This window comes from Carassius carassius, chromosome 44 (genome assembly GCF_963082965.1).
Source record: "Carassius carassius chromosome 44, fCarCar2.1, whole genome shotgun sequence".
Classification (NCBI taxonomy): domain Eukaryota; kingdom Metazoa; phylum Chordata; class Actinopteri; order Cypriniformes; family Cyprinidae; genus Carassius; species Carassius carassius.
Window position 1 is genome coordinate 7,841,406 of NC_081798.1, and position 25,257 is coordinate 7,866,662.

Consider the following 25,257-nt stretch of genomic DNA (forward strand, 5'->3'; position numbering starts at 1 on the left):
TTTACTTTTTTTCCAGCAGGTTTTTTGTTTAAAATTTTTGGGGACTTAGAGGTGAGCAACGGACATCTGGAAAGCAGCAGAGGCAGCAAGTTTCAAACAGGTCCCCTTTGTGAAAAATAGGAAGTGAAAAAAACCAAAGCGGTCAGGGTTTTCAAACATTACAGCATATTTTGAAGTTTTTTTTGCCTCCCTTAGTTTTATTTTTTTTATTGACTTGGCTCCAATTCACCCTTTCCTTCTTTTAATGGCCGATGGGAGTCTGTTGTAGACGTTTAAATTTTAAGGTTTCGCCGTAGCCTTTATATTGCGGAAACATTACATGAATGGCAAAAAGGGACAGCGGCGGGTGTTTTTAGATTATTTCGGCATTGAATAATTCACTCGATTTCGCCATTTTCAGATGTGTGTTCTAATGGATCTGAACAAAAACAAATGTGACGAATGAGTGCAAACCGCACAATGGAACAGGAAGTGGCAAATTAAATCCAGCTTGAGCCAAAAAGGAGCAAGAGGAGGGAAAAAAGGAGAGAAATATGGTCTGAAGTGCAGTTTATTTGTAACCCACCGTGAAATTGGACAGCTCTGCAGGCTACGACTGTAATGAGTCATGGGGACCAAGTTAAGATCTACGAAACCTTGGCCCGGGCCTGTAAACCCGATCCCATCGAACAACCCACACCTCGTCCCGTAGCCCGGGGTGGACAGCTGCTAACAGGCCCAGTATGTCTGCCTGAAGCCGCTAGCTGTAGACGAAGCTCATTTGGTCACCAGCTGTGTTGGAGCGTTCCAGCATTAAAATAGATCAAGTGTGGTTCTCAGGCAAACAATAATTCATCCTTTAGTAATTATTGGTGTGGATAGTCTCTCTGGAAAGTTAAGTTCATACTGGCCAGGCCAACACTCCATAAGCGACGGTGCGTAACACTTTCAATCGTGTGGACAAACACATCTGCGGTGGTAGATTCCTCTGGCAGCTGACAGTGATGCATTTGATACATTACAAGCAACCGCTACCGAAAGCCACGCTTCACGTAAATATGCCATTCAGATACAAAGCAATCCCACAAGTTGTCACACTCGTGAGTAATAAAGCGGCTGCCGTCAGGAGTGGCGAAAGGAAAGGAACGGGCGCATTGTGCGCCTGTAGTTACTCAGGGTTTGAAGAGGTTGTACAAGCATGTATGGTTATTTTGGCCAAATCCCTCACATGAGTGACATTTTGGATGCCAGCTTGCATTACATCTGTGAAACTTTTCTTTCATCTCGCCGCCCCCCCCCCTTCTTCTTCTGTTATTCTTATCCAATGCATGCAAACAAAAACTCAAATGTTCATTTTAAGACCCATTACAGGGAGAAAGCTGAACTTCCTAATTCCATGAGGATCAAGCCCGAACCTCAAAAGAAGTAGCTTTCGGAATAGCTTTACTTTTGCTTTAAGGTTGAATGGCACTGGTTGGGGATAAAAAGGGCGCCTTTGTCTTCCTCTCTCCGCTCCTGATTTGGAGGTGGCTATCATGCAGGGTGCATGCTGAACAAAAGCACCCGAGTGTAACAAGTCCTCCTGGTTTGTACCACTGAAAGAAGGTTAAGTTTGGTTCTTTTTTTCCCCTTGGTGCGACGCAGGATGTTTTTTTTTTTTTTTTTTTAGCAATGTTCACATTCCAGTGCCGCCTTAAACACCGTTGATGTTGAGTGAGAGGAAAATAACCTTTGCCTTATTATTTATGAACTGCCATTATGTAAATTGGAAATATATTCTGTCTTCACACCCTTAAAATAGACTTTTTGTGGCATGTTTGGGTTTGTTTGTAGAGCGTCTGACCACATCTGTCTGTGCGTGTGGTTGCAGCATGAGGTAGGTAACATTACTCAGAAGAGCACACCCTGTTGCTTTCCTAAACAGTGTGAACAAATTACAGAGTACATTTAAAGCGTTTTTTCTTCTTCATTTTAATAGAAAACTGACCTCACCTATTTATATTTAGTCTAAAATTTCACCCGGAGTTACTAAAATTTGTTAGACCATACTGTGTATTTTTTGTTTATAATAACGCATAGGAAAGGATATTCTCTTTAATATTTCAGTTGTTTCTCCAACACCGCAATGAGATATGGAAAGCTCAGATTTTTCTCCTGTGTAACAAAATCTGATTTTCAATAAAAAAAAAATTATCATCCTTTTTTTTTCCATTTATTTGCTTTTTTAGTGATTTAATTTGTTCAATTTATCCTCAGTAATTTTATTAGAAACATATAAGGTAAAGTTTGATACTTAAATGAAAGACAACTCTCTTAAGTCCCCTGAGCTTTTGTACATTGGTTGCTTTTTGTTTCCTCATCATGTCTCTTTTTTATTTTTATGTGAAGAAGTTAGGATAAAAACGTTGTTGTGTCAAGTCACAGTGTGTGACATAATAGCCCAAAGCAGCTTCGAGTGCGGGTAAATAGAAGCCAGAGTGCAAGTGGAGCATGTTGACGGGTTTATTTAAGAATGAATTAAAAACGCAGTGCCGCCTGAGGGAGACCATCACTGTTACTTCGTTGACCTCTTCTAAAAGGGTTCTAACTAGCCAACTATAAATTACTGCACATCATATCTAACTCTGATTGGAGGTCAGCACAGAAGGGGGTTTGATTGGTCGAGTGTTTCCAGCAGCAAGATCTGTTTCATAAAGTTGATGTGGGCAGGAACTCAAATGTTTTGCATAGAATGCAAAGACATTATACATGATTTCAGTAAGGTCTGTTAAATAGCTTATTTCTTTTGTTCTAGACAGCAGTAAGATTGAAGTGAAAACTATATAAGTTTTTAAATAATTTTAGTCTAGTTTTATTCATATTTTTGAAATAATTTTTAGTATTTTTATTATTCGTATTTTATCTCTTGTTTTGAGAAACATACCCCAATAATCATTCATGGGATTTCTAACTAGCAGTGAGATCAAACTGTCATTTATATATTTTTTTATTATTTTATATACATAATATTGTATTTTTTTATCATTATAATTAAGAAAAAAAAATACACCAAAATCTATTTTGAAAGAGATAACGTATCTCACACTATGATCAGATTTAGTCTGAAAATTCTCAAATATTTTTCATCAGATTCTTCTGAAAACTATTCTGAAAAAATTCTGTTCACATTAATTTATAAATACTCCTCCTTTGACAAATTTGTATTTCTCTTCTCTTTCCCCAGTTTCAGTTTATTTTTTGTTGCTTTTGTCAAGGACTACACTGTTTCTTACTTCCTGCTAGGGCTGGGCGATATATCGAATATTAGCGATAATATCTGAATAATTTTGACGACGATGTACAATTTGAACATATCGGGAATATCTAATATTTCAAATTCAAGCATACTTTCCCAAAAGAACGCGCCGAATGTCCAAAAAAGGAACCTGTAACTGCTGACTGCTCTACGCCCCTCTACTACGAGAGCTTTAATGATAGCGGTTGCCAGATAACAAGAGTTTAAATCTCCTAATCAGAGCTCCACTGTTACAAGGATACATTTTCTGCCCGGTGTTTGCTTATTTTAAGCAATCTGGCAACCATGCGCACGTGCTCACTCCTCATTGCGGAAGAGCCGCCGACGATAATCTGAAAACACTAACAAGCTGGAATTGAGCGATCTAATGAAAGCATCGTTCAGCCGGTCTGTGTTCTGTCATGAGATCTCAACTGTATTGTTTGCATTTGTGATCGCAAAATAAATGCACTTACTCGACCGCTGATGTTTGAATAGAGAAACATAGGCTATGGCCATTTGGAATTACTATTGGGGAATTTCACTGATATGTTTACCAGTTTCCATAATATAGACAGAGAGAATGCAAAAGTCTTTGGTATTCATTTATATATATTTATATATAAGAAATAGCTATGTGCTTCAGCAACTAGCTCCCCATCTAAGAGGGTTTTTAGTGTCAGTAGGAACATAGTTTCATGCCACAGAGCTTCTCCTAAAACCGCAGACAGTTGACAGACTTGTGTTCTTAGCTTAAAAACTTGTTAAAAAAATTAAAATAAAATACTTATCCCAGTTGCATAGTTTAAATTGTGAATTGCATGCACTAAAAAGTTGACAGAATGCACTTTCTGTAACTGTTACTTAATTTGCACTGCTTCAGTTATATATAGGCCTACATGTATTCATTTAATAAAAAGCAGTAAGTGATCTCTTGGTCTAGATTTTTCACTGCTTAAATTAGCTGTTTAATCTAAATAGTTTTTTTGTTTTGTTTTTTTAATGGGCAAAAGAAAATCATGTTTTATTTTTTATTATTTAAATGCAAATGCAAACATATCGAGATATATATCAAATATCGTAAAAAAATATCGAGATATCATTTTTTTTATATATCGCCCAGCCCTACTTCCTGCTTTTTTCTACTCTCCTCTCCATCAGTATCTCCTGAGCTTCTCTTAGCATACAATGGCAGTCTCTCTCTCTCAGTCTTCAGCTCTGGATCCACCAAGTCCAGTAATATGATTCCCTCTGACCCTTCATGCCACCCTGCCCCCCCCCACCACTCCGCCGCCATCCACCCACCCACACCCATGGACGGCCCACCGTGGGCTCTGTTTTTCTACTGGGGCGGCTACAGGGGGACGTTGCAGGCGTCAACAATGGTTCTCTGTCAGCGATGATGGATCATTCCAGCATATGGTGCCCACCTGTCCACGGAGGAGCCGACTTCACTGTTTAGATTTACAGGAGAGAGAGAAAAAGCGAGGGAGCGCCCCGCGTTCTGCTCACTCCCACAAACACAGGCGGATTAGGGCTCCGATTCATCACCTCCCAGTCGTGTTTATTTAAGCAACCTGAGCGTAATGAATAGAAGCTGGGCCATCCAGGAAAGAGTCGCGCAATCACCCTTGTTTGTGTGTTTTACCGCGTTGTTTTGGAACGTCCATTCTAGAGCGGCACAAAAATTTCATCGGCCTTATTATTATTGGACACGGGTACGTCTGCGTGCACGGACGCGACTGTCACAACTTTGCGAGAACGAGAGCGAGTAGTACTACGTGCGTATGCCAAAACGAATTCTTCCCTGTTATTTTCCCATAATGGACCCTCACCCGAAGGCCCCCCTCCTTCCCTCTCTCCTGCAAAAAGAAAAGAAACCCAGTTGTCAGCCATTTTTTTTCTGAAGCCTGTTAAAGAGGGGAGGGTGAGAGCCACAAGAAAAAAGGAAAATAAAGAGGGGGGAAAATAAGTAAGAATAGGGAGCCCCCCTCCTAAATCTCCCTACACCCACCCTACAAACCACCCCCCCCCCCCCCCCACCACCACGACCCTGCTGAATTAAAAAATGCTCTGTTATTAAAAGCGATGTCAGGAGTGTTGATTTACGGGGGGGCGATGACAAGTCAGAAGAACTCACACACTGTGCTGCTAAGGCCGCCAAGCTGGGCTCTGACCTCTTCACCCTCCCCTTCCCCTCTCTCTCTCTCTCTCGTGCGCTCTAGCTCGTCCGACCGCCCGCCCTGCGCTGCAATAAAACCTGTCTAACTCAACAGCACAATGGAACTGTTGTTGGACCCTGCCATCCGCGGCCTCTCTCATATTTTCTTTAAAGGTGCAGCACTCACCAGCGAATGCCACAAGGCTTTGGGAGAGAGAAATAAGATGAAAGTAGGTAAGCGAGAAGAAAGAAGCAACTCATGTTCACGTTTGAAATCTGGATGTGTTTTTCACTCCCTGCTTAGATGTATGGGTGGAAGTTATAAAGCATTTTTCCCCCTGTTTGTACTCCAAATCTTTTTTTAACCTCCACTGTTCATGAAAGCAATAAAATTGGCAAGTCAGACTCAATAGATCCTCCAGCCACAGAACGGAGCCTCTCCCCTGTTGCTCAGAGACACTCACCGCCCCAGACACTCTCATTCTGGGCCCGTTTAGTGCCGCCAGTCTCCGGTCTCGCTGCTGAGCTCAGTGCATCATGATTAAGACCAGCCGTACTGACCACTTGTTCATCACTAGGTTTTGTGCCTTTCTCCTTAAAGGAATAGTTTTTTTAATAATTTTTTTTTCTCTCTCCCCATTTCATTCCAAACTCGTATTATTACTTATTTTTTCATTGCAGCACAAAATAAGATTTTAGAAAATCCAAGCAGATCATTTCCATGCAATGAAAACAAGCTCTATATAAAAGCAAAAATAGAAAATATAATGGCATAAATTACAAAAACATAAAAAAAACATAAAAGCATGGCCTTTAAATATATACTTTTTGTATTATATTCCAAGTCTTCTAAAGCTGTTTGATAAATTTCCATTGCTTTTATGTTACTTGTACAGTATGTTTTTTCTTTATTTTTGTCATTATAAAACACTTTTATGAAAGTATAAAAATAAGTCATATAGGCCTACTTTAATGGTGTTTTTTCATTGTATGGAAAAGAGCTGCTTGGAAATTCAGCTCGGCATCTTATTTTGTATTTCAAAAGAAAATGAAATAAGATTGAAATTATATGAGGGTGAGTAAATGATGGTCCTTGAAAGAAAGCATGAGACAAATCTTCGGTGGTTTTAGCTTAAAGGGTTAGTTCATCCAAAAATTAAAATTATGTCATTAATGACTCACCCTCATGTCGTTCCAAACCCATAAGACCTCAGTTCATCTTCGGAACACAGTTTAAGATATTTTAGATTTAGTAAGAGAGCTCTCAGTCCCTCCATTGAAACTGTGTGAACGGTATACTGTCCATGTCCAGAAAGGTAATAAAAACATCATCAAAGTAGTACATGTGACTACTGTGAATTTGTTGAAGCATTGAAAATACGTTTTGGTCCAAAAAATAAAAAAGACTTTATTCAGCATTGTCTTCTCTTTTTTAATGTGGCTGACACTCCCTCTGAGTCAACTGAAACAGAGCAGAGCCAGATAATGAACGTACATGCCCACTGCTGGAACAGTTCTCGTTCTCGAGTCAAGAACCGGTTGCATCTGTTTCTGTCGGACGCGTCCGATTCGAGAACCGAGGAGCTTATGATACTGCGCATGCGTGATTCAGCGTGAAGCAGACTGACACCCACAGCAAGTCTGAACCAAACTGGTTCTTTTGGTGATTGATTCTGAATTGATTCTTTGCTAATGTTATGAGCGCGTGTAAATCGAAGGCTTGAATGAAGGGCAGTCAACGCCAATGACATCATTAGGTCGAGCGCAAAAGAACTGGTGAACTGTTTTTTCGCATTCACAACAGACCCGGTGAACCCTTTGTTACGCACTCACAGACCCGGAAGAGAAAACAATGTTGAATATTTCTTTTTTTTTTTGACCAAAATGTATTTTCAATGCTTCAACATATTCTAACTGACCCACTGATGTCACATGGACTACTTTGATGATGTTTTTATTACCTTTCTGGACATGGACAGTTTACCGTACATACATGTTCAATGGAGGGTCAGAAAGCTCTCTTACTAAATCTAAAATATCTTAAACTGTGTTCCGAAGATGAACGGAGGTATTACGGGTTTGGAACGACATGAGGGTGAGTCATAAATGACATCATTTTAATTTTTGGGTGAACTAACCCTTTAATAGTTAAGGCTGTACTGGAAACACAAATTAAGGGGTGGTCCTATTTAGGGGTGACTGTCAAATTACTGATATCACAATCTATCACTATTGCACCCCTGAGCAAGGCACTTAACCTCTGGTAGTTCCAGAAGGGGCTGTGCATTAAATTAGTGCACTGTAAATTGCTTTGGATTAAATGTGTGCACTAAACGGCTACCATTTAATCCAGATCAAAGAAGAGTTTAATAAAGTGGTAATCAGTGCGGCAGTTTTGTTCAATTGTTGATCATTGTTGCCAGACAACCATCTGGTCCAAGTTGTCTCTGGTTGGTTGTGTGTGTGTGTGCGCGCGTGTCTGTAAGAAGTAATTCACACCGCATGCCATCAGTAGAGTGTACTGTATATTCTAAAAGCTAGTCGTAGCTGGGAGGTGCTGCCGGTCACTTTAGCTTATCCAGCCCTCCGCTGAGGTCATGTGCGCAGATGGAGGGGGGTTGGGGGGTTCCTGCACAGCATGTGCGTATGTGCTCAATTGCGACCTCAGCAAAAGTAGCAAGTGCTCTTGATGCAGATGGTTTTCATCACACCGACCACTGCATGTTCTCTCTCTCATGTGCCGATTGTATTGGGGGCCTCTCGCCTTTTCTGGCCCCCTCTCTCTCTAAACCCACCACCACCCCCTCGACAATAAAAAAGACAGAGGTGTATCTCTCTTAAATGGATTGGCACCATTTATTTAGAGGGTCCTGGACTGGGCTTTGTAATACATCCTCCCACACATGTAGCCAGTAAGTACTTCTGCAATTGATATAATGGTTATTAGCACTAACAGTCTTTTACTGATATCAGATCAGTATTCACCCAAAAATGAATGTTCTGTCCTCATTTACTTAACTCATAAGACTCAGTGTCTTCTGTAAAACTTGCTTATGAATATGCATGCTGCTTTTCCCCTCCAACAATAGCAGAGGGTGACCAGGCATTGTGAAGATAAAAAATAAAAAATGTAAATGGTCTATACATTTTTTCTTTCTTTTTTTTTTAAGCTCTAAAATCTCATTTAGGTTTGACAGAAAATACCACTAATTCTCACAGTATTCATACACTGACATTAAAGAGTTTGAAGTATTATATTATATTTTTTTATGTTGGTTTCTTCTATGCTTACCAAGTGATTTTGATTTTTAAAAAAAAGCAGTAATAGTGTGAATTAGTATTATTGATATTATAATGTTTTCTATTTTAATATATTTTGAAACATAATTTCACTTTTTTGTGTGTTCTTCACATACAGTAAGGCTGTTGCATGAATGTTTGATTATACTTTAGATTAATTGTATGGACCACTTTTATACTACTTTTATGGTGCTATAACCCAACATGAGAATGAATCAATGATAACAGTGGTCATTTCTGGGTGAACAATCCCTGGCAGTGAATTAAACCTTAGATCTGCCTTCAAAGTGGGTTTACAGCTGGGGGAAATATTAAAGCTGGCTGAAAATTTCTAAAACTTTTCAGTCTAGGACCTTTTTTTTTTAGGTTAGCATGTACATCAGAGTATGCCTCTTATGATTTATGTTCGGTGTCAGGTCATTTTCCTTTCTTTTTTTTTAAAGAGGGCTTTTCACCCCCCTCCATCTTTTCATAAATCAATATTTACTATGTAACCTTCCTCTCTCTCTTCAGGGCCAGGAAGCAAATGTGCATCCTGATGGTGCTCTTCAAAAAGCTTTTTGCCCACTGATTTACTGTTGCCTGGTGTTTTTGTTTTGAGAGGCACATTTTGCCATTGGACCAAAGATCCTGTGCGGGTGCAGTCTAAAAAAAAATCGGCTTCGTCTGTTTGTAGGGTAGCAAACCACATAGCAGGCGACCAGATGATCTGAGAGAGTGTGAAAGAAAAGAAAAAGGGTGCGGTAGAGTTACAGAATTGTATTTTCCCTCTCTTAATCTGAGGAGAAAGCTGGCTCTGTACAGGAGGGGGCCCCACACACTCAGGTTGTGAACAGGTGGGGCCCACCATGCAGTGTGTCTCTCCTGTGATTTTGAGGAAATTTAAGCGGAGTGTAAAGGTGTGTGTATGTCTGGTGCTCACCGCTGTGTTGTCTCTGTTTCTCATGTCCACAGGCCCTCCAGGCAGCACGCCAGTTCATCCTCCAGCAGGCCACAGGACTCAACTCCCCCAGCAGCAATGAGGTCAAACAGAGCCCTGTGCAGGTACGAGTGCCACACACTCACATAACCACATGTATAGATTTACAAACATATAGATACAGGCACATATAAATAACAAACTGATGCGAGCATAATAAATAAATCATGTTTTTGTCCTTTATTACTTGTTTTGCTTTACCATTAGGGTTGGGCAGTATATTTAAAATATAATGGTAACACTTTGGAATAGGGAACATATATTTACTGTTAATTTAGAGTCTTCTCTTGATAAACTTTAAATTTGCTGGTTACTAATAGTATGTAAGGTAGTTGTTAAGTTTAGGTATGAGGTGGAGTAAGTATCTAAAATATTGGCATGCTGAAAATGGCAACAAAATGGTTATAAGTACTAATAAATGGCCAATATGCGGTTAATATGCATGCTAATAACAGTGAGAATTGGTCTTTAAAATAAAGTGTTACCAATATAATGTATATATGATGCTTTTGCTGGTGTTGTCGAATCATGCTTTTTAATGCGTTTTATGTGAATTAAAAATTATTATAAAATTATTAGACTAATTTTACAATACTTTTTTTATTCTTTAAGAAAGGTTAATAGTTTTTCTGATAGAAACTTTTAAAAAGTTGATAATATAGTTCGATTCATTTTCTTGAATCATTTTAAACTGTTCCATTGAATCAATTCAAAACTCAGATTCACTTATTCATTTACATTGGCACATACAAATGAAAATGAAAAGTGTAAATATTTTGTTAATATATGGACATTGAATAAAGTAGAATATAATTCAATTAAATAACCAAATAAATAAAAAAGATTCAGTATCTCCCACCCCTATGTGTCATCATCATATTTTACTTTCTCAGATCTTTGTCTGTTAAACTTCTCATTCTGCCTGTCCCCCATCCCCCCATCTGTACTGTATTAAAGAGTTGTGCTGAGAATGTGGCTTTTTGTAATGAAGAACTGAACAATGGCACATCTTGAACTTCATTTCTCATTGAGCAGAAGGTTAGCTGGAGTGCACGTTCCTGTAGCATCTGGTCACACACACACACAGATAGATACAGACATACAGGAATCTAAAGAGTAGTGTATGGAGGGCTCAGATCCATATTTGTCACTTTCAATACAATATCAGGCAAACCAACATGCATGACAATGTACGGTGTATTAGTAAAGTGTGAGTATATATATATATATATATATATATATATATATATATATATATATATATATATATATATATGTCCATCTCAATAAATTAGAATGTCGTGGAAAATTCATTTATTTCAGTAATTCAACTCAAATTGTGAAACTCGTGTATTAAATATATTCAGTGCACACAGACTGAAGTAGTTTAAGTCTTTGGTTCTTTTAATCTTTTAATGATTTTGGCTCACATTTAACAAAAACCTACCAATTCCAGTGTGCATCCTTTATCTTTTTGTTTCTTGCTGTCTGTAAGATAAGCTGTCTTCAAGCCTGCCATGTTGAATTGGGCCAGTGGTGGTAACTGCCTGCTTTAGCACACTTGTCAAATGTGACGAGATGCACTCACGTGTTTATAGCAGAGTAAACTGTGCTATCACAGTCATGAAACATTCTTCTTCCTGTAAACACAGTTGTAAGGCTAACACAGACTGGCATATAGGTACAGATTAAGGTGTGCTTTTTATTTAGCCTGATAGAGTTGGAGTAGAGAGGAAGACAAACAAGGCAACCCCTAATAAGGAGCAGGAAAAGGGGTGGATGCAGTCAATATAAGCTCGGAGGTGAAAAGTAGAGAGTGCAAGTGAATGAACGCGAAAAAGGGGTGTGGGAGAGCCGCCCAGAGTTTTTCAAATCATCAATAATCCAGGAGGAATGCTAGATGACAGTTTAAATGACCGTGTTGAGAGGTTTTCCCTTCAGGGTAATTAACATTATCAAGGAACAGCAGGTTACCTCGTTAGTGGCGCACTCATTTAATTAACAAACCACACTAATTAGATTGAACCCTGGGCTGAAGTTTGCTTCGGTGTGCTCGTTGATCTAAAGAAAAGTCAAAAAGAGGAAAATCAAGGGAACATTTTTACCACAAGTTGCTTTTTCGTCGATGGCCTTTTTGATGATTGATGTGGCTTATTGAACAGGTTTCGCTCCTTTCCTGTTTAAATTGTGGTGTTTGATAAAGCAAGCATCACTTTTACCATTGCTTATACTTAGGGGATAGCTCACTTAAAAGGATAATTGACATAAATATGTGCTTACTTTCCTCTGTGGAACCCAAAGAAGATAAAAATTCCCTTCTTCTTAAAATAAAAGTATCTTTCTTCAGAATATCATGTCTTGTGTTCCACAGATAAAAGAAACCCATATAGGTTTGAAAACATCTTTCCCTTCAAGTATTGATTAAACTTCAGTACGTAACTCATCCCATATTGTTTAGGCTACAGACACGAATGGTATCTCAAAACATGCAGTTTATTTAGAAGACTTTTTTAAAGACAAGATTTGCACTGAAAAAGGCTCTAAAAATATCTAGGGATCAGAGGTGCCATTTGGTGCATTTTTACACAAGAGCTGATCACATTTTCCTTCTAAAAGTAGTTACAGAATTTATAGACTGCTTTATAACATCCAGCCTGAAATCACAGTAGTGTTCACACACCATGATTTGATGTGTACTAATGAACTCCATAGACCTCTGTCGACCCATGACCCTCAGCAGAGCCGCAGGTGAGGCTTTTTGTTTGGGCTTCTAGGGAGAAGTCTTTCCCATCTCAGCACAAGGCCAACCTGAATACTGATAAAGGTGAGCCCTGAGATTCTGCTTTGTAGTGTCACTTCCTCATCCACTGCTCCAGGGCATCAAGCCTCAACCCTGACCCTTCCTTGCCATACTCTCTGTACATTCCGAGTTCTGCTGTAGAGTTTAAGGGACTGTTAACCGGCCCTTGTTTGTCTCATTGCAAAGTGTTTTCATTACTCTTGACTCTGAAACAAGAAAAATTTCTGGTATGTAGATTTATTTTGTAGTGACGCATCATACCACTTATGCTTTTCCGAAAAGGCCTTCAGCCATCAAGTGACTCTTACTGTTATATCACCTCTCTTTTAAATCTCAGGGTCTTATTTCAAAAGGTTCTTTTATATATATATTTATGTATATATATATATATATATATATATATATATATATATATATATATATATATATATATATATATATATATATATATATATATATATGTATGTTTTAGATACAGCAAAAAGAAAAAAATTGGCAGATAAATTTCCTTCATTTTTAAAAATTTTTTTATTTATTAAAACTAACACTACATTGAACAATGATGGAGCTATTCTTTACCCATCTTCTATGGTATTTTCTTAGCAGCATACTGTATAAAACAAAATTCCTTGTTTTCCACTACAGAGTAATGGGCCTTTCACACAGGACGCGGTATGCACGGCGCTGCGCTATAAAACCCATTCATCTCAATGGCTTGCACCGTGCAAGGACGTTATGTTGCTGCGTCGACCAAAAGCGAAAGCACAGTGGTGCGCATCATTTGCGTGCTCGCGTGCTCGCCGCGGTCAAAGTTCAAAATAGTTCAACTTTTGCCGCTGCGCTCTGTGACGATTACCAGCGCGACCAATAGAATCGGGGGATCCAAAACAAGCACGGAAATCAAAATGGATGAACGGCTAGTACTGTGTGTGTCAGAATTTCCTGAGCTGTACGATACAAGTTTGAGGTAGTATAGGGACATCGTCAGGAAAGCTGTGTCATGGAGACATATCTCCATTCAAGGAACAACAGACTATGATAGAGCTCCCGCTCCAGAGTTTTTAAAACTCCGCCTACGCCATAGCGCAGCGCAGCGCAAATTGCGTTGTATCTGAAGGGCAATGCTGAACCCAGCGGCAAGCGCCGTGCATACCGCGTCCTGTGTGAAAGGCCCATAAGGCGCTCGCTCACTAAGTACGTGTTGAAGGCTCGTTGCAAAATGGCTAATGCGTTTAACAGACCAGAAATAGAAGATCCTCCAATAACCAACAGGTCTGGTGTTTGGGTGCACTTTGGATTATATTTTCCAAATATAATTAATTAGTACAACGAACTGCGTACCGAACCGAAAGCCTCGTACCGAACGGTTCAATACGAATACGCGTATCGTTACACCCCTAATATATATATATATATATATATATATATATATATATATATATATAATTTCTAAAAAGCCTAAGGCTGAAGCTTTGAAGCTGTTGTCCGGTAGCAGGGAACACAGTGCATGGAAGGCATTTAAACTAGTCAAGAAACTTAGCCCGATAGAAAATGTCTGCCTTTCGGGTTGACTCCTTGCAGGGTCTTTTTGAAGATGTGCATGCAGTGTGATGAACAAAGAAAGCTTTTGGTGCCTGATAATTAGGTTTTTCCTCTTCATCAACTGACAAAGAAGGTTAAAGTTACATAACAGAGGTTTTTGTCTAAATCTTCCAGAACCTTGGTTGTCACCAACAGGTTCTTCCCTAAAATTGTATATTTGACTGTCTGTATTTCTAGTAGTCTTTGTTTTTTTTTGTTTTTGGGACAGTCAGGGCTAAAGAATCATAGATTGCCACTCTTCTGTAGATGTAAATGTCAATGTCAATTTTATTTATATAGCACCATTTCCACAACACATGGTTGACCAATGTGCTTTACATAAAACACACACCACATTTGCACAGTAAAGATAAAAATAAAAGTTAAAAATTTAAATGTAAAAAAAAACAAAAAAAAACTAAGTACCACTAACATTTAAAATAAAAAATATCTATTAGCCCTGACGTATATATATATGTATATATACATTGTGTGTTTGCTGGCTTAGTCTGCTTAAAATATTATTTTTTATATTATACAATATGAAATACAAAACAATTATTTTTTTATATCTCAATACATTGTAACATTTTATTCGTTCCTGTGATGACAAGGTGCTCAAGAACTGTTTCCCATGCTGTAAACAGTTTTCTGCTTAATATTTCACTGGAAACTGCTATTGTTTACTGATTCTTCAATAAAAAGATAGTTCAAAAGAACAACATTTATTTGATCTTTTGCAGCATTTTGTAAATGTCTTTACTGTCACTATTGATTAATTTAATGTGTTTTTGCTGAATAAAAGCATTAATTTATGTTTTTAATTATTATTATGTACCCCAATCTTTTGGTTATTTTCTTTGAGTTTATTTATTTATCGTTTGTTTTATTTTTAATTAGCAGCATAATACAATACACACTTTTTAAAGGCTCTATTACAATGTAGGAGTATTTTTATGTGTGTATAAGGTGATGAAAAGGGCATAGAATTTATCATCATGTCTATATAAACCCATTTTACATGCACACACGTGGCTCCAGTCCCATCTCTGTTGGTAATTGAAAAGAAAAGTGTCCTCTTTTCATGTATTATTGAGGACCTCGTTTAATTAAAAAAAAAAAATGAAAAGACTCATTAGAGACATGCTAATTAGTTTCCTTCTCTTGAGCGTTGATAGTGAGGCTGCGTTGCCAGGGTAGCACTGGGTGATGGGAGCCCCGCATCCGAGATGATCCTATGGAGAGATGAGTGATGCCAGCTGGAACCTCACCTCTGTGTGGTCAAGAACCTTGGGCTCATTTTTACAGCATGAACTTTGAAAGCTCTTCGACCCTAATGAAATTATACCTCTTGTGTTTGTTCTTCATCAAGGTAAAACACAATGCAGCACTTATCATGCAAATAGCCACTTAAGACCAGGTTTTGATAAGAATTCTTTGATGTTTTTTTTAGAAACCGACACGTATATAGACTTCTCAAATCAATGGGGAAAAAGAGCATCCGTACTGGACGGAGCCCTTTTTCTTGAACTTTTGTTTTTGAAAACTCTCTGTTTTGTCCATTAAGTGGAAATGCTTAGTTGGCACTTTTTTTTCCCTTTTAAAAAGACTGTTTTGAAGAGAGAGAGGGTTAGAGAGGGTGACCCGGAATGCGAGAGGCCTGACAGATTGAAGACGGCGAGAGAGAGAGAAAGCGAGAGGAGAAACACCCAGGGCTGCGCTTGCCGTTTCAGAGTTTGGGTTTGAGCAGTGGAGTGTAAAAGTCCATTTTTTGATCTGAAACATGAGTGAAAAGTGTAATGAACGCGGTCGATAATGGGCTTTTATATTTCCACACCCCAGTCATCTCTTCTGTTGTGTTCCACTGGAAATTTGTTGTCATTTTTATTCCGGGGCAGTGAGGCGTTAGATAGAGCCACAGATGTGTGTGTGCGAGGGACGTCCGCAGAAAGCAAGGGACTAATGGAAGAGGGATATGGAAGACGGAGTGGTGGAGAGATTTTCCACTTGAACTTGCCCGACTCGGGGCACTCGCGCAATGGCAGATTTTCATTTGTCCGAATGCTGTCCGAACGCTGTCAGAGAAAGCGGTCCCCAGACGCCAGCTCTGAACTGGGTGAAAATAAGCGAGTGACAGCCCAGAATTCTCTGCTTCTCTGGAGTCGCTCAGCCCTGCAGCCCCTGGTGGCTGGCGTTTATTACACACCACGCACATAACGACAAGCCATCGCAAACAAGACCAACCGCACTGGCACCATGTACTGTACAAGAATCGTGATATGATAAATACCTGTGGGAAGTTATGGGGCTAACTTGGGGCAGCGGGGGGTTGGGTCACAAATTAGCTTGTGAAAAGGTGGCTGTGTGCTCCAGGACACCCCTACATAGTCTGGAAGACATCATCACAGAGCCACCTGGTAACAGCGCCTGTAGCCTTTCAGCGGGCCTGTTATTAAAATGACAGGCCTCTTTAGTGTCACATCCCGTTCAATAGTGACCCTTCACTCTCCACATGCAGGCTAATATCTTCCAGGCTTTTTGAAGGTGTCGTTGTGACTGCTTAAAAGCTCCACCCATCCCCCCTCATGCTAACCCCATCTAGCTTCCCTTATCGTTTCCACCTGAGAAATGTGACCTCTTGGCCCCTCCTGTCAGAATTAAGAGAAGAGAGTTATTCTGGTTAAAATAGTGGTGGCATTTTGTTCTCCTTTTCATGTGTTGATAAACACATTCTGCTTTAGCTTGATGGGGGAAGGGAGTTAGCATGTAGCAGTTTAGCAGCGTTGCAAAGTACATGTGATATGGTGCAGATTAAAGGTGATCATAAGGGTTAGTAAAGAGACAGAGGCAACAGTTTATATGTATAACTGCTAATGGGGTTTGCTATATCCATGTTATCAAACATTGCTACCAGTATGCAACATTACAAGTAGTAAAGGATAATGTATATGTGGACATTATCCTAAAATAACGGTGTTATTTTGCCGTAATGGCTCTGTTTATATATATATATATATACATACATACATACATACATATACATTCATACATACATTTTTTATGATCTTATAAAAATGTTATATAAAAATCGAAATACAAAAAAAATCATATTCATCACATTATATACTGTATACTGACATCATATCAACTATATACATATATGCACATTTAAAATATGAAAAAATATAACATTAAGAAACATGTATTTTTGTCAGATTTATATAAGAAAATTAATTATTAAAATAATAAAAATATTAAGAACTATAAATATAATATAGAAATATATAATTATATCCAAACAAGTCTCCTCCTTGCAGTGTTGTTCCTACAGAAATCTTTGCATTTCAGATTTTAAGCAGCTCCTTGAGCCTTTTTCTTGTGGTACAATTTTAGTAACTTTAGTATCCCGAGTCCCTTACCGTTTTTGTTTGGGTACACCCTTCCTCCATCCTTTCTCTCCCTGTTCGCCCCCTGTCTTAGACCCCTCCAAGCCTCCACAATCCCAGCCTTATCCTCCATCCTCCCTCCCCAGAATTCCCTCTCGCCTCACGGCCCAGCTCTTGGTATTTGTTTGCGAGGCGATTAATGGCACTGTTGTGTAAATGAGATGTGACAGCTTGTTTACCGGCTTGAGCCCTCGGGCAGTAGACTCATGAGCGCACCCGTGAATAAACTGATCATAATGGCCATCAGCACAGACTGCAGGTACCCTAGTGCAGGAGGAGAGACAATTAGAGAGTGTGAGTTGTGGGTTGCGGTTAGGCAGTCTACCAGTCCTCCATCGCTGAGGTGAGTAATTCTTTTTGATGGGGGTAAACAGCGCTAGAATGTTGTCCCGCGTGTGCATGGATGCCTGCGTGTGATGTCTCCTCTAGTCGTCTCCTTGTCATTTTTTTCAATTATCCTTCCCACTCCAGGGTCCCCACGGTCTGCTGGTGAGCTTGAAGACGGATTGTTGAGACTGACTGACAGTGGTGTTTATATTTTCATTATAACTTTATAAGCCTCCATCTTTCTCCATTACACTTGTGCGCACACACAATAAATGTTCATATTTGCCATGTTTCATAGTGCCACCTAATGTCAGATCCCCAGCTTTTTCAGAATCATGCGTTTATGTATATTACTCATGTTTTGTCGCTCAATTAATATCTATTTTTATACTGTGCTTCATCATTTTAAGATGCATAAATTCACTTTTAGCATTTAAAAGTTTTTGTTTTTTTACAAATAAGACTTAAAATCTGCCATTGGTCATAACACTAAATTAAATATCGGTTTATTCCTTTGGATACAATTTTAATATTTATGCATCCTACAAAGTTTGGTGACATTTGGGTTCAAGACATGTCCAAAACTATTTGTCGTTTTCTTTTGTGGAGCATTTAACAAATCTTGGATGTCCAAGATGCTCTTTTCCACACAGTTGCATTTTTAGGAACTGTCTCTTTAAAGATACTGCATGGCACTAAGACTTCAAGTTAATCATCTTCTCGTTTCTGGCTCACCACAGATGGACAATTGTTTTACTCAGTTGTTATATGACACCTAGTCTTAGCTTTCTAGAGGAACTAAACTCTTCCTGTGTGTTAACCAGGATTTTGGATTTGGATGACCAGAACTGTGCACTCTTTACATAATCAAAGTGATTCTTTGGCCACCTTTCAACATGAGCGTTGCTCAGTCGTAATTCATACTCCCAAGTCTGAGCCGAGTTCCCTTGCAGTCTCTAAAGCACTAGACCTCTGTGCTCTTCTCTAAATTCTTCAACTTTAAGGGCCGTTTATCAGATTTCCCCCCTTTATATGGACGAGTATATTATTCCTCTCCAGCTATAAAAAGCCTTTCAAGAACTCAGCCAGACCCAATTACGGCTTTATGGAGCTGATTTGCCACGTCTGTCCAAAGTTTAGTAACATGTTTTTATATGCTTTCACTTGAGGCTCTTTTGCTCACTTTTTCTGCTGCTCCTGTCTGTGTGTGCGTCTGTATGCACCATGGCACTTCATGTGATAATTACCCTGTAATATGGAATGGCAAAGAATCCTCTAGAGAATGGAGATGCATTCATCATCTTCCATTTATTTAAATACCATAATTTAGTGTACGGCTCATTACTGGGAGGTTGACCTTTCCCAAACTGAAAATCTCCTCTATACCTTTCAACTCGCTGCCTTTTTTTAAACATCCTGAAAATGCTAATAGGGATAAATAAAAAAGGAGGTTATGAAGCAAAAGGGTGTAGCCTAATCTAGCTATCTATCCCTCCATCCATCCATCGATACATCCCATATATGTATGCCATTTTATGTATATAAATTTATATATTTTGCCATTGGAAAACTTTCCAATTCTAATGTTGTTTTACTACTACATTTTTAATCAGAGAGGCTATTAAAACATTTCTGTTTTAATGCTCTCATACTCGTAAGTTGTGAAGAAATGGTGGGAAGGAGGAAACATAATCGGCAAATAAAAAGTTTATTAATTTTTTTTGCTATGTTTATGTTGTTGTCTAATTAAACATTGGCAGATTAATCATTTCTAATATACCATCAATATTCAGTATATTGCCCTTCCATCTAACATGCTTTTCCAGTCTTAAGCATCTTTTTAAAACATTGTTGCTTAAGCTTAAAAAACTCCAACTAGCATTAATTACCTTGCAAGATGTGCCGCAACTCACAAACCTATTTTTAAACGACAAATAATTTGAGTGGCCACTTCATTAGAGCAGAAACAGTTACAAATTATCGCTGAATGCATTGAGACGTTCCATATATCCACACTAATGGAATCAGATTGAATCCAGGAGCACAGGTGAAACAGCTCGTGGGAGAAAAAAAATGCTTTTAAGTGCGGATGGTTTTAGTTTAATGAAAGCGAATCATTTGGCAGACTGACAGTATATTGTGCTGAGGAGGATTTGGTATTAAAACACTCTCACTTGTTACGGTTCAGACCCCGCATAAACCACACAATGTCGTGCTTTGGCCGTGGGTCTGTCTGTAGGGTCACAAGAGATTCACATCTTTGTCCTCGTGTCTGTGTTTTAAAGAGCAAAGGGTGGTTGATAAGACTGATTGTAATTTATCAAGCTCCAAAAAAAAAGGAAAAGTCAGATTAAGGCTCATTGGAATGCATTCTCTGTCCTTACTACTTCCTTTATGACCCTCTGGGACGCATTGCTCTTCCAGCGGCTCGGCTTCCCTCTTCTCTCTCTCTCTCCCTCATTTCCCATCTCTTCTCTTTGTTAATCAGTTAAACTCGCTCTTCAAATAGCCCCTCTAATTACTGCTCCACTCCCTGCGAACGGCCATCTCCCCCGCTGCTCTCTCTCTCTGTATTGAAGCTGACCCCTGTCAGTAGTGGGTAGCTCTACGTGGTGCATGCGGACAGCGCTGGTGAATCTTAATGGTGGTGTGAGGCACCAGAGGTGCCACTGAAGCTGGCTTATTAGCAGACAGTCTCAGAACCTTGTGGAGATGGCTTTAGGGGATGGTCATCAAATGCACACTATATATTATGCACTCTCTCACAGACAGTTGTGTTCAGACGCAATGCCACTTACAAACTCAATTGTGTTTTTTGTGTGTTTTACCCCCTACCTGAGCCACTCTCTGCAGATGACCCTTGAAATGTGTGCCAATGATTGGTAGTGGCTTGAAGGTTCACCTGCCATATTATATCATAAGCCCTGTTATTATATGCTTTTATTGCAAACAAGATATATGTTAGCCATCTTGTTCATATCAGAGGCAATTGCTCAGCCGGAGTAGGACTCTTTAAGGATGCAATCTCCATGGCAGCTTTTCAAATGTTTGCCTCTTTTTTTTTTGTTTTTGTTTTTATAAACTATAATTGCCATTTAATTTATTATAGACATATAAAAAATTGTGTGTGTATTGCTTGCAGCAATCTAGGAAATTTCTAGCTACTGCACATTTTTATAAATGTATCCAAAATATATCCTGTGGCTCAGTGGTAGAGCATTGTGTTAGCAGTGCAAAAGGTTGTGGGTTCAATTCCCAGGGAACACACATACTGAAAAAAAAAAAATTATAACCTGAATTCACTTTGGATAAAAGCATCTGCTTAATGCATAAATATATATAGATACCACAACTAATTTCTCTTGTTATTCGCTCTCATCACATGCAGACGTGCAATGCTTTTTGTCTCTGTTTTTAAAATATAGTAAATGAGTGTTCGGTCCTGATGATTCACAGCAAGGTGGTCGCCGCTGTGCTTCTGCTCATCGAGCTAAGTATCTCCCTTGCCTTTCTATCCCATTGCATGTTAATTTAAAGATCGAAAGTAAAAAAAAAAAAATTAAAGGAAAAAATTAAATGCATTTAATAAATGCCTGACTTCAAATGGTTGGGGTTTCGGGCTCCTCTATTACTGGGTCTATTCAGCGGCAAATGAATGGGGGGAATCATTTATGGGCCAGAGACAAAGCCGAATGAAAATATAATTCCGCATTGTGCTGCGCTTTTGTTAGCGGCCGTCAAGTCTCTAATGGCGCGCTTTTGTTTTCCTGCACTGCTCTGAAACCGTAGTGTCGAATTGCACGCTCTGTTCACAGTGTGTAATGGCCCGTCTTTGTGATATTAGATTATAGGGGCAATTAATGGCGTCAAACCTTAACAACTCAGCATTCAGGCGGCTCGTCAATCCCACTGTCGTGCCGCAATAGAAGGTGTTATAACTCTGGTAATTATTACGCCTGCAACTTGAAAATGTCAATGAACGTGTGTATAAAATAGAATGTATGGGTTGTCACCGCGGTTGAATGGGAGGCAGAGGAGCAATTAATTACAGGTTTTCATTTCGCTCTTTCCTAGTGACAAGCAACCGCACATGGAAAATTGGCCTGGCGCCAAGTGCCCGCGACGCCGAGCCCCCTCTTTTGCCCATTTCATGTTTTGTCTCCCCCTTTGCACACACAAACAACACACACACATATACGGCACATCCCACCCTCCCCGGATGGCCAGCCTGCTACACGCCCTCGCCTCAGATGGCACCATGGCTTTGTTTCAGACGCCTCTTCCTACCTAAATGCATGTACTCTCTTTCCAAGCTGTAATTGTAGGGTCCCTGATGTTTTAACTTTTGATAGAAGTCATCAAACGCAGGTACCTGACTTATGGCAACACTCGCCCCCAATGGCATCAGATGCATGATCTTATCAGCTGAAATGTGTCCGTGCTTGTTAGCTTTAGCTGTAAGCACTAGTCTAACATAGCCTCACCTGCGTCACGCTTGTAATTAATCAAGGTGAATGGCACGCCAGCCCATAAAATGCGTCTGTCTTGTGGCGCATAAGTCATAGAGGCTAAAAGAGTGCATCATTTTGCCTCTTTGTCTCTGTCATGGATTCTGGTAAGAGTTCCCCCTTCTTCATAGTGAAGGATACGGATGGCTCATTTGATGTGATAAAGTATCGGACAGTTGGAGATAACCGTTCGTGAGCGCCAGCTTTCATCCCTATTTCCGGCGGGAAAAAAAGCCAGTGTTCATATTTACCGCCAATCTTGTTTACAAAGTCAAATCAGCCCTTTACAGATTTAATTTGTGTCTGACAGCTCTCTCTCTCTTAGTCTTCCCTCTCCTTATCTCGCCCCCCTTCTTCCACCCCTCCTCACGAGCCCTAGAGCTCCAAATAGATAAACTGCTGAAAATATGAGCGCTCAGGCGCTACATGAAAACAAATGAATGCAAATATCAGATCGGACTGGCAGTGGACTGGGAAGCCGTCACGGCGATGCCTGTCTTTTTGATTCACTTTGAGTGGAAAATGTAGATAAATGTACGCATTATGTGGAATTGTAGTTTGCGCTTGTATGTCAGCTTCAAGCCAGCTATTGCCTGTAAATAGCTTTATTTTTATTGAGCAGTTGCAGGGAGCTGATCAGTTCTGGCCCTTGAGCAGTAAATAGGAAAATAAATGGAACGCCACAGAGCAGCTTTGTGTGTGTGTCAGTGGAAGATCGCTAGTTGCATTCGAGGAAGCATCTGCAAATTGTACTGGTGGAAATTGCTGGCCCGTTAAAAAGCTGCCTATAAGTTTATAGAGTGGCCGGTCGTACTGTATTAAAGGATGTAATGGTACTGGAAGCCTGCCTTCAGGCTTTTTCAAACCATCTCTCTTTCTCACACACACACACACACTCACACACACACACACACACACACTCACACACACACACAGACAGACACATAGGAAGTCCAACCATGACCAATATGAAATTCTGGACAGTTGATGGACTGCCACTAGCCATACTGGGCCAGCACCGCATCTGTTGATGTTTGTATGTTTATATGCCTTTCAAAAATGTAACTTAAAGAATTGGTTTTGTGTGATATCTTAAACATTTGTTTGAATTTGATGAATTCAACTGATTTAAATGAAGTTTGTGGTTTCTTGGTTGGATTTTTTTTTTTTTACTAAGTTAATTAATAGTCATGGAAGCATCAAACAAATCAGTATTTTTTGCAACGTATGTCAACAAAGATGTTTGTGTGAATTCATAACTTCTGAATTCAAAATGAAATATTTATATTTTTAAAATTTTCATTTTGTTTTGCTTTGATTAGATTTAAAAAAAAATTTTGTTAACATTATGGTTAAAAAAATTATTCCACATGAAAAAAACTGGCAACTGTGAGAAATATAATAATTAAAGTTGCAATTAAAAAGTTGTTATTATGAGAAAAAAAGGACAGTTTAAATAAAAAAATAAACACACACACATACATATATATGTATATACAGTACAGACCAAAAGTTTGGAAACATTACTATTTTTTATGTTTTTGAGAGAAGTTTCTTCTGCTCATCAAGCCTGCATTTGATCAAAAATACAGAATAAAAATGTAATATTGTGATATATTATTACAATTTAAAATAATTGTTTTTAAATTTATTATACTTTAAATTATCAATTATTTCTGTGATGCAAAGCTGAATTTTTAGGATTATTATCACATGATCCTTTAGAAATCATTCTAATATGATGATTCATTGTCAAAATTGGAAACAGTTCTGCTGCTTAATATTTTTTCAGAACATGTGATTCTTTTTTAGGATACTTTGATGAATAAAAAGTAAAAAAAAAAAAAAAAAAAAGAAGCAGCTATGTTTTTAAAATATAAATATTTTGTAATAACAATATACACTACTGGTCAGTAATTTGGGGTTTGTACTTTTTTTTCTTTTTCTTTTTTTTTTTAATAAAATCAATACTTTTATTCAGCAAGGATGTGTTAAATTGATAAAAAGTGATAGTAAAGAAAATATATTATTAGAATATATATTATTAGAATTTTTTTTAAATTTTGAATAAATGCAGTTCTTTTTAACCTTTTATTCATCAAATATATTAGACAGCAGAACTGTTTCCAACACTCATAATAAATCATCATATTAGAATAATTTCTAAATGATCATGTGATAGACTGGATGTTACATGTGACACTGAAGGCTGGAGTAATAATGCTGAAAATTCAGCTTTGCATCACAGGAATAAATTATTTTTTTTAAAGTATATTCAAATAGAAAACTATTATTTTAAGTTGTAATAATATTTCACAATATTGCTGTTTTTTCTGTATTTTTGATCAAATAAATGCAGGCTTGATGAGCAGAAGAAACTTCTTTCAAAAACATTAAAAACAGTAATGTTTCCAAACTTTTGGTCTGTACTGTATATGTATGTATGTATGTATGTGCTTCCACTGAAAACATCATGCTAAGGGAAAAATATAAATATGAAATATTTTGCTCAAAATAATATGGGGTTGTCTGAGTGGGGCCATTGAAAATGTTGGTAGGGCAAGTGTACATCTGAACTAACGGCCCTGACTGGGCTTGCAGAGAGAAATCCTTATTGTTGAGTCTGGTTCTCTTTCAAGTTCTCTCTTTTTCTGCATATTTATCATATGATAAGAATCACGCCTTCCATCTTTATGCCTCGTTCTTGTCTAGCAAATTGCGCTCTCAATTCCAGACTGTTGCAAGTTGTTTCCTGCCGATAGCTATCTTATCAGACTGTTTGTTATTTTTGCCAAAGATGTGATTCTCTAGATAACAAATCATAATATTATGTTTATTGAAGTACTTTCAGGCTGATAAAGACTACATACTCAAGGGAAGATTTGATCAACACGCTTTCTCG

At 38.5% G+C, this 25,257-nt stretch overlaps 1 protein-coding gene across 3 annotated transcripts in view; it reads left to right on the forward strand.

Annotated features, from left to right (window-relative positions):
* LOC132126077 (forkhead box protein P4-like) overlaps positions 1–25,257 on the forward strand; it is a 129,996-nt gene that overhangs the window by 55,130 nt on the left and 49,609 nt on the right. For all 3 annotated transcript variants that reach the window (XM_059537092.1, XM_059537091.1, XM_059537090.1), the window contains exon 3: positions 9,669–9,758. In XM_059537092.1, the coding sequence (XP_059393075.1) occupies positions 9,669–9,758 (90 nt within the window). The remainder of the gene's footprint in view (positions 1–9,668; positions 9,759–25,257) is intronic.